Below are 11,023 nucleotides of genomic sequence, written 5' to 3' on the forward strand. Positions count from 1 at the left end.
GAAATGTAAACTTCTGGAATGTGATTTTTTCCGTTTTGGCATTCCATAATGGTCGCCATACATAATATAAGACTAGTTTATTCTTTTCATGCCATAGAATGCGTTTTAAAGAACCCAAACGCCGACTTTGTTCAGTAAATAAAACAGGCTTGACCTACATGATATACGCCTAAGAGGTAAGTTTTGTAATGAGCTCATAAATTAGGGGTTTCCAACATCTTTATTTCTATTACGCCTTTCAGGATCCCTGATCAATGACATTATTAACAAAGTAAAGGTGGATTTATACTCCGGACCCATCAACCGCCGTAGTACCCTAGCATGTGCTCGTGGTCGGCGGTTGCCACCGTTCATCAGCGGCGCATTGGTTTATACTATTTAAGTCAGCGAGTACTCGCTGTATAACCGCACAAGTCGGTGTAACATTTTCAAGTGTTCAACTGTGATGAACTTTTACGACGTGAATTTGCGTATGCCAGCGTTTCAACCAAGCACAAGAAGCTAATAGATATCACAGAAAATCGAATCTTGAAAAAGTCGAGGACAGTATAGTACTAGCGTCTGTCCTTTGACAGCCTCTGATAGTCTAACAGATCATTATCGGGTATTAAATTGGATTACAGAGTGGTTGCAGAATGCAGGAAAACATAATGTCACCCCCTCCCGCCACTAATCATAATCTAGGAAAAAATCGCGTGGCGTATACTTATCTCCGACCCATATTTAAGCCTTCGTTGCCCGTTCCGACAAAAGACTGGATGAAAACGAAGCATAAGATAAGAAAGAAGACAGTAGTTTCAGCTTTATTAGATTCTTTTTATGCAATTTATATCAAGGCTGCAAGAACTTTGGCATATTCAGAAAATAAAATCAGATAGAGTCATTGAGAATTTGATATAAAAATATAACATTATCAATTTTCGCTCTAACTGGTTTGATGTCACAGCGAAAAATTAAATCAGATCTCTATCAATATCAATCAAGGTTCCGAGGCGAAAAATTCTAGTTATTCAAGGGATGTAATTGAAGACTGCGAGGACCACTTAAACGAATGTAGAAATCCTCTTGCTCTCTCCCTTTTGGGGTTTTCGCATCTATGACCAATTTTGTTTATAGAATTAGAATCTGATGTCTGAAATCGCATTGTCTTTGTGGGCTACTTTCGATTCGACAAGCTCAAATTGTCATGGTCATCATCAATTGAATACATTGAAGTTATAAAAGGAAGGTTGAATTTGAGATTGAATACTGGAAAGAGTTGGCAAATGAACAACTAGTGTGAGTCTGTGTATATTCACTCTATGCAAGGGAGGTAATTGGAAACAGTGTATATTCACTCTATTCAAGGGAGGTAATTGGAAACAGTGTATATTCACTCTATTCAGGGGAGGTAATTGGAAACAGTGTATATTCACTCTATTCAGGGGAGGTAATTGGAAACAGTGTATATTCACTCTATGCAATGGAGGTAATTGGAAACAGTGTATATTCACTCTATTCAAGGGAGGTAATTGGAAACAGCGTATATTCACTCTATTCAAGGGAGGTAATTGGAAACAAGGTATATTCACTGTATTCAAGGGCGGTCATTGGAGACAATGTATGTGGACCGACTCTGGTAATTCATTTGCCATCTGTTTCCATGTTAAATATCGAAATTCAACCTTCTATTTTTTTTTCCAGAAATCTCATTGAAAACTTTCCAATATGTCACATGAAAGCCTGGCCAGTGCTTAGTTTCAATATATCATGACCATGAAAATCTTGAACAAGCCAAACTGAAAGTAGACCACTACATACAATTCTAGACCAAACATTAGTCTAAGGCATGCAAAAACCCTAAAAGGAGGGAAAAGGAGGATTTCTAAAAAATAACACGAACTACATTCGTTTACAATTATATGCATACTGGACTGGTAAGTAAAGGCAGTATTATAAATGTATATATAGATAAATAAAGTAATCAAAACAATAAAAATGGGTTTTGACCATTTCCTAAAGAGGTATAGTCTAATGTTTCGTTTTAGCGAGCGGGCTATATAGTTTTTATTTACATCCAGTTTTTGTGCTTAACGTTTAAGTATTAACTCCTTTTATACCTGTAAGACAACCAATTAAATTCTTTTTTTTTGAAATTAAATACTTCGCCCAGATGACCTTTTTACAAGAAAGACTGCCAATATAATACTTTATTATGCTGAATTAAAATGGCATCGTTCACATTTAAAAATTAAAGTGTGTCCATGTTTTCACACATTAACCTAACTTAATGCAAAATTTGCTACGACGCAGTGTTATTGTTCATACCTGTGGGCATAATTTCAGTTTATCGGTCAAATTAAAAAGACCTTTAACTAATATTTAAAAGAAATCTTATAATGTCTAATGTTTATCCCTTAATCAATTTACTTCTCTTCCCACCTGGTACATTAATAGACCTTATTCACGCCTCGTTTTTGAGAGACTGAAAGCGAGGTTTATAAACCAAACAGCAAGAAAATTGACTTAAAACTGTCCTTTCTCAGAATTGTGTAAAGGTAAAATTCATATAAAAGTATCATTAAATAGCTTCAAGAATTTAAAATGTAATGATGTAAAAAATGATTAGTTTCGAGTTAGGATTGAAGAAGGAGGCTTTAGAGACATCAAGATGGCGATTTTATTCAGTGGCACAATGTTATCTTTTCAAGGTTTGCGTTATGAGCCTCGTTCTGTATTCAATATGACGTGAAAAAGGTCTATAACAACTTGAAATTCAAAAGAAATTTATTTAACTGTAATCTGTAGAATTGTATTACTATAGATCTAATACCAATAAATCTCCCACGTCCTCAAGTTCAGTAAAACTTAATTCTCTTTTCATCTCTTTTACTTCAGAAAACAGTAGAAAGTTGCTACAATTTCCGCTGAATTATAGTCGTTAGTGTTGTGAGAGTATATAATAAAGGATTGTTTGGCTGCATTAAAAAATAACGGTCTTAGAATGATAGGTTTTAGTAAACCAGTAGGCAAATAACGACTTTTAATTGAATGTTTTATAAAGGGTTAACCAATCATATCGCACCGTTTATCCACTCTTTCCTGTCCTCTTGTCACAAATGATGGTTATTGTGAAGCCACACAAACAGGAAAGATGTTTTTTTGTATTGGTGGTAAGAAAGACTGAATATTAGATGTTGTCGACATAACGATGTTGAAATGACTGATGTTTGTGTTTGATACAGGATGTTCAAATATACCTCAAGGATAAGGAAGGTAGTTTACCAAACAATTGAGAGAAAACGACTTAAATATTCAAAATTGCACTACCTATAAAAAATGAATTGCATATAAACTACGGTATATTCACTATCATGTTTGATCGTTTTTGGAGGGATAATTAAATTATTCGATAACCAATTAATCCTAAAATTAATTTTTGATAACCCTGACTGAAGTGTGCGCGTCTTGTTAGACTAAGGTACATTATTAGGATCTATGAGATTTAGGTTCAATCAAAACGCCCTTACTTAAGGTAAGTTCACAGTTCTGAATGGTGGAATCATGTAACTGTATCATAACTTCATACTTCAGTAGGGGTACATGCTAAAATGGAGTAAGAACAAGAACTTTCAGAACTGAAATACTGATTGGTTGTAAATTTCCGACGCATACTTACTCGAATAGGTAATGTAATTAAACATACAAGATGGCACTCACATTAAGTGGACATCAAAACTGTTAATAAACACGACGATTGAATAGTCATTGGACTCTAGGGTTCTTGTTAGCGTATTGAACTCAATAAAGATCTGAGCAATTCAAGAAACAATGTATAAAACCACCGAAAGCCTATTAAGCGACATGAATGACATTTTACGGTTTCAACGAGGTCAATGTATTTCCGCCGATTCGAAAAGACACTTTGTAAAGATGAATTTCAAAGCTTATTGGGAAGATTTTGCATGACATGTTCTTGATAATGAATTGGCATGGTCGTTAAGCTTAGTAAATATTTTTCAAAAGAGCGATATGAAACGCCCATAAACACCAATGGAGCATTATATCAATATCAAGGGTGAAAATGTGTAAAATTTTGTTTTACGACACTCCTTAATTTTGTTCGTGGCATTTAAAACTGACCTGGTGTTCGTGTGTTTTCTAGATAAAATCAGTCCAAGTTAGTAACAAAACATGATAATATGCCTAACAATTTCGACGGTCATAAGAGGTCCGAGTGTGTTTCTCGATCCGCTGGACCCATTGTTAATAGTCTATGAGCCGGACCGATTTTGATTACCAACTTGATGAACAGATCCATTATGTCTGAGTAGCGTCATATCTGAAATGATGAAGAAAACGACCATTGATGTTTCGGGTTGGTAGCTTAGTGATTATATGGTGGCTATAGTTAAGCTATTTGCAATTTTGTCATAAATCAAGATATCTTCAACTTATGTACGTAAAATAACTTTTATTTTACTTGAAAATGAATATAACAGACATTCATGTGCAGTTTGTGACATTTTATTGTCATCAGATGTTCAGGAATGTTTATTTAAATTTTATAGCATTTTAAACAATTTTTACAGTAATCGTCAAAATATGTTATTTGAATAACCTAGAATGTCAGTCATAGAGGTACAGGACAGGACCAGGAGCTAGTCATCCATTCAAAAGATTTGGTCGACTCGCAAATAGAATTTATGACGCATTGTTGCAGACAGTTCTGAAACCTCACTACTTAAGTTTTTGAATAATGCGTTTTTTAACAAAAAAACTGAACGTATATAAAATAAATACATCAACAGGAAAATGTGTTTATGAGAGATTAGAAAGTATCCCCTATTGAATAGTGATTGATAATGTGTAATGTAAAGATGTCTGTTCCTCCACTCAGCCGATTAATTCTACCAAATCCGTCTTTGATGACTTAGTACACGATAGCCCAGATGTACGTCGACCTGTCAGTGAAAGGTACTTTTTTAGGGTAGTCAACAAGAGTTCTAACGTTAAAATCACAGCTGATACGATATCATTTCCAAATAAGAGCACTTTAAATGTACTTTTACTGTACTACTAGCAAAAAGGGAAATGTTTATCAGGACAGCAAACTTTAGTCTTTACGATGTCCAGAGTAGATTAAAGAGAAGTTGATTGATCTTTGGATTATCTTGGTCTAGACTACGTGTTAACTTTTATCTGTAGAAATTACAGGGCATTTTCACAATGTCTTACTATTAAGAACTCCGTCTGCTACCTTGACATCATTAGGCATTTCTTTTTTTAAGTACGAAGCATCGTACAAAACGATTCTTCAAGCTCTAAATATACGATTTATCTCCCTTGAAAGAGTTGAATCAAATGCTATTTAAACGCCGTGTAAGACATAAGCAGGTTCATCTTCTACTCTGTATACTCTTCTGTATCAAGTACGTGTTCCGTGATCCCAAGACTTGTTCTGCCACAAATCTTGTATTATCTGATTGCAAAATAATGCAAAATGGATGAAAATCGTAGACTCTTTACATATTCATCATTTTGTTTTGTCTTGGAATACTCTCTTAAGATATTTACAACTGATATAAAAGTGCGATATTAAAATACAAATTAACGGAAATATGAATTTTGCTGATGGCAACACGATCGCTCCAATTATAAATCTTTTTTAAATATGGATTGTCTGTCAGACGATGCTTCCATGCCTTTTGGGTAAGTTATGATGAAAAGAGAAGAAGAAAGGAAACAAAATGTCAACGTTCGGTTTACTTAAAAAAAGAAAAATGGATAATTGCGATCAATATGTTTCTTAAGAAAATTAATGTTTGAATCACGGTATTATTTGTCTGTCTCAGAATAATGTTTCAAGACATTGGCGAGTCACTTGTCGAACATTTATCTTCAACTGGAAAAATAAAAACCTAAATCATTTGTCAAACAATCTCACAAAGCTTTTTAACCTGTCTGGAACAGCAAACATTTCCTCTCAAATCGGAAAAAAAATCGAAATATGAACAAGTTCATTGAGGTTGCGAAACAAAAAGCGCCATTTTGTATTGTTTTGATGTAATACAAACATCTTCAGGAAAAGGCTAAATTGACAGTAGCTTACATTTTGCGTGTCCAAAGAAACAAAAAACACTCTTAGCACAAACAGGTTAATAATGCTGAAGATGTTAGTCCGAAACTTCTTGAAATTGAGCTTGCCTCTGGGTGGTATATGAATATCTGTTTCCCAAATGAGAGCATCGTTGTTTATTTGGATTATACGACATTTCATCAATAGATATAAAAAGGCTATCAAATATTCAATTCCGGTAAATGTCTAAAGCTTCTACTCCTTCTGCCTGTATTGTGGATGGTATTGTGGTATAAACTCAATCCGAGTCAGCCTATGAACTTTTCAGCCCATTCCCGTATACGTAAGTTGCTCTAAAAAGAAACAATGCTGTTAGTATCAGGAATATTGAATTTAATGTATATCAAGTTTCACTACTGTGGTATAATCTCAATTAGAGTCAGCATATGAACTTTTCAGGCCACCCTCATACTACCAGAGAAACAAATTGTCAGTTAGTTCAGACTATAATTGATGTACTTGTAGTTCAATAAATCCAGTTCGGTGTATGTCAAGAATCCATTTAATAACTTTCTACTTGTCATCTGTTTATTGATAGTAATTAAAATTACTCGTCTCGTCCATTCGGAAATCTCTTTCTAAAGCATCATTTTCTAATGTCTGTAAATTGTAATCTATTTTTACAACAAAACAAATTTGTATCGACTGAGTGTCTATAAGGTTCGCTAATTTGTGATTTATACAATTATGTATTTTGTAAGAATTTAAAATAAATTGCCGCTTATTGCACTATGATTTTAATCTATGGTGCGAAAATCTATATAAAAAATTATTTAGTGCTTACTGCATACATCACACTCGATGAACGGAAATATATTACAGGCTCTAACGTAAGATCTACACGTGACAATAGGGGCATAGTTCTGGCAACTTTGGCTGCCATTTACTGAGTTACTATCAACTTATCTGTACAAATCTATTTTGAGTTTTTGAAAAACCGGTCATACCTTATTCTTATCCATCAAAATATATTATAAAAAATATCTCATCTGTTTTAAATTCCCATGAGTGATCAATTCGCATCAGTCATATTTTATAAACCACAGGAAGAATTGTCTAGATTTTTAATCAATATTCTTACGAGAGTTCTCTTACGACTCCACAAATCTTGGGTCATCAGCCAAACTAAAATAAGGTAGGAAACTTGAATATGCAACGGATGATCTTCGATATGTTTACTGATAGATGTATTCTATCAGTCTATTTTTTTTAATGTAATTGAAACTGGAACATAATCTTTGTGACAAACCTTATTTGGTATGTCTATTAGGTATTAGAGAAGTGTGTGTATGAATAGGAGAGTGAGTGATGGGGTAGGAGAGTTCGGTTAGTGATGGCAGAATAAACATGTTAACTAATGAAGGAAGTCTTCTTATTTTCCATTGACGAGAGGTCTCCACATAATTGGCGTCACCGATAGTTGACTTTATAGGACCACAACAGACCTTTCAAAACGATGGAACCGTGATTTCCTTGAGACGCAACCGTAAGATGCCACAAATTACATTTTTAAAACATTATACCGACAGTGAATAAATATTATGGTTTTGGATCTTCTGAGCTTAGATTGGTAGGCCGATTTTTGTCCTTTGTGGGCTAACTAACTTTCTAGTATTAGTAGTGGTGGATTCCTGGAAGCAGAAGAACCCTGCAGACGAGATAGAGAACAGTTTGCAATGAACTTGTAGATAATTTGTTTTTGTGAGATCCACTCAGTGGCTTACAGATTTGACATTACGCCGGTGAAGTAAAGTGCTATTAGTGGATGACTATACTTGTTTCGAAGATTCTTTCATAAACTTCAATGTGTTTTCACTCAGTGACAGTGCCTGAATTATATAGCTACCAAAATAGTTTTGTAACTCATGTTAAATGTTTTATTTTGTGCTATCTTACCTTGAATGGAGTATGCATGTGTGTGCCTATATAGATTATATTTATAAGTGTAATTTTTATTGTACTTTGAAATTGCAAACATAGAATTGTATTTGTTTTCTGTCAGTCGATAGTAAAAGCATCGTTATCTAAAAGACTAAAGTTTAAAAATCCAATTACGAAGTAAGACGCATTGTATGCACAGTAAACTACAAGGTCAGGTGTTTTTAATCCCTCAATTTTTGTTTTTGCTGAGTTTGATATCTGAACATTTATGACGTATACATTCAATGTATATTATCATTATTTACTGTTGATATTAAGTTGATGATATTGTTATTCGTGTAGGATATTATTGTATTGTGGAACAGTGTGTATTATTGTATTACCCTATAGTATTGTATGTTATAGCCTTTCATATATTATTCCTTAGTATATTTAATATTCAATATTAACTATGGCGAAAAAGGAAGTCGAAAAATTACGCAGAGAATTAGCGGAATTGACATTTAAGATAGATGACGACAGACAACAAACAATTGACGAAGCTTTAAAACGTTTTGAAAGCCAACATAAAGGCACTGTTGAACAATACGAAAATGAACAGCATCGTTTACGAAATTAAGTTCAAGATCTATCAGATCAGTTATCTAGACGTAGTGACCGACAGATATATAGGGATCATCTTTATATATACGGAAAGGTTAAAGAGTTCACGGGAACTTTTCACGGAAACGAACCGCAAATTGAAATATTTTTAAAAGAATGGCTTACTAAAGTCCAAAGAGCTTTAGATAATCCATTGTATGACGGACAGAAGGGTAAAGTGTTATCATTATTGTTGGAAGGCTATGCTAAAACTAACTGGGAAATTATGCCCGATGCACTTAAATTGGACTATGACGCAATTATTCAGATGTTAAAACAAACATTTATTGGACCGTTACATAAACATACAAAAGGTATTCTGTTTAATGAAGCACATATGGAGTCTGATGAAACGTATGGAGGATATGCGGCTAGATTAAGAATTTTAGCCCGAGAACATTATGAGTTCGAACCGCAAGTGATAGAAACAGTTGTGATAGATCGATTTATGAATACTATTCCGGAAAAAGTAAAACGATATATCTATGAACATTCTCAACATAATGACACTATTTTGAAATCTTTAAAAAAGATAATACATATTGCTAAAACTAAACGTAAATTAGATGAAATGGAATCAGTTTCACATGCTGCCGCAGCTTCCAATATAGCGAGAGCTGAAGATACCCGTCAATATACTGATAGGCCTCCTGAGCCTGATTTTAGAAGAAAATCGCCAGACGAACAATGGTATAGAAACCGTGCTAGGTCCAGGCAAAACACCAGCTATGACTCTGATGAACAACAGTCTCGGAATACATACAGGCGAGATAGACGTGATGACCGTTACCAACGAAGACGTATACGAGGTGATGACAACTATAATCACAGAACTGAAGATCGAACATCGAGAAGAGATGACAGACAAGATAGACGCCGTACTGACTTCAGGAGTAGCCCTCAGGATAACTTTCAGAATAGATATCAATCAGAACAACGCCAATTCCGCGAAGATTTCTCCAGAAACAGACAATCACCAAGACGTCAACGCTATTCACCGAGATTTAATCGTCGAGACCCCCCATCATACCGGAGAGTTTGTTTTAGAGACGACGTTTGTTTTAATTGTCAAGGATTTGGTCATTTTGCGAACCAATGTCCTACTCCGTCAAACCAGTCATTTCCTGTGAACAGTGGCCGTAACAATATTCCCCTACATCCACCAGTCATTCCTTTCAGATCGGATCCAATACGTGTAGCAATTAAACTTGGAAGTCAACGGATACAATCATTTCTAGATGGTTGAGCAGATGTATCTCTTATGAATAAATGGTTTTATGACAGATTACCTTCTTCTTGCAAACTAGATTTCAAACCAGACAATGCTAACATTCATTCAGCAAATGCTACGATATTTAAATTATATGGTATGGCTACAATAGCGTATGATTTCCATGGACTACAAGATGTTCACCATTTTTATGTTGTAGACAGTTTAACTGAACGATGTTTATTGGGTAGAGACTTTCTTGTGAAAAACAACATTTCAATTGATTATGCCAAACGTCAAGTCATCATACATTGCCCAAATCAAGGTGATATTTATGTACCAGTAACAACTGATCCTCGCGCTCCAACTGTTTCAAGAGTAGCTCTCAGTAGCAATGTCAACATTCAACCCGGTGAACAATTAATTATACCAGTGACTGTAAATACGAATAAGCAGATAATATACTATGTTATTCTTGAACCTAACTGTAATGTCACGGAGAAAACAAACATTATGATTGCTAGAACTCTAACCGATGTCAAAAACAAAACAGCCACACTTTTGATGATGAACATGGGAGATGACCAAATATCACTAAATAAAGATGAACCAATAGCATGGGCTTGTACCATTGATAAAATCGAAAATGTATCTGAAGGATTAGTTTCTCATCAGACCATGCATTCAACCAAACAACCTATTTCAAATACAGAGAAAAATTTTGAAGCATCTTCAATGGTAAATAATACAAACACCCTTACAGAAAAACAGTGTAATCAACTTAAGGAATTACTTACAGAATATCAGGATATATTTAATGAACCTGGTAAACGATTGGGATATTCTGAGAAAACATTTCATACGATTGACACGGGTGACAGTCGTCCCATTTCAGTTCCTGTAAGAAGAATTCCATTTCATTTACGAGATGACATGTCGCGGCAAATTCAGGATATGAAACAACAAGGCATCATAGAAGAGTCAGACAGTCCGTGGCGATTCCCAATTGTCCTTGCCAGAAAACCAGATTCAACATTTCGTATTTGTATAGACTTTCGCAAACTTAATAAAGTAACTCGTAGAGACGCTTACCCGCTACATCGAGTGGATCAAACTTTGGATAGTCTCTCAGGTGCTTCAATATTTAGTACTATTGATCTGCAAGTGATATG

General features: G+C 34.6%; 1 protein-coding gene across 1 annotated transcript; it reads left to right on the top strand.

The window, feature by feature from the left end:
- Positions 1-5,653: 5,653 nt before the first annotated feature.
- LOTGIDRAFT_152475 (hypothetical protein) lies at positions 5,654-9,887 on the top strand (the record flags this gene model as incomplete). The annotated part of the gene is made up of 3 exons (XM_009045917.1): positions 5,654-5,691; positions 8,342-8,393; positions 8,697-9,887. 3 exons carry the CDS (start codon positions 5,654-5,656, stop codon positions 9,885-9,887), a joined length of 1,281 nt encoding a protein of 426 aa, XP_009044165.1.
- Between the last annotated feature and the right edge of the window lie 1,136 nt (positions 9,888-11,023).

This window comes from Lottia gigantea (assembly GCF_000327385.1).
Source record: "Lottia gigantea unplaced genomic scaffold LOTGIsca_1, whole genome shotgun sequence".
In the NCBI taxonomy this organism is placed as follows: domain Eukaryota; kingdom Metazoa; phylum Mollusca; class Gastropoda; family Lottiidae; genus Lottia; species Lottia gigantea.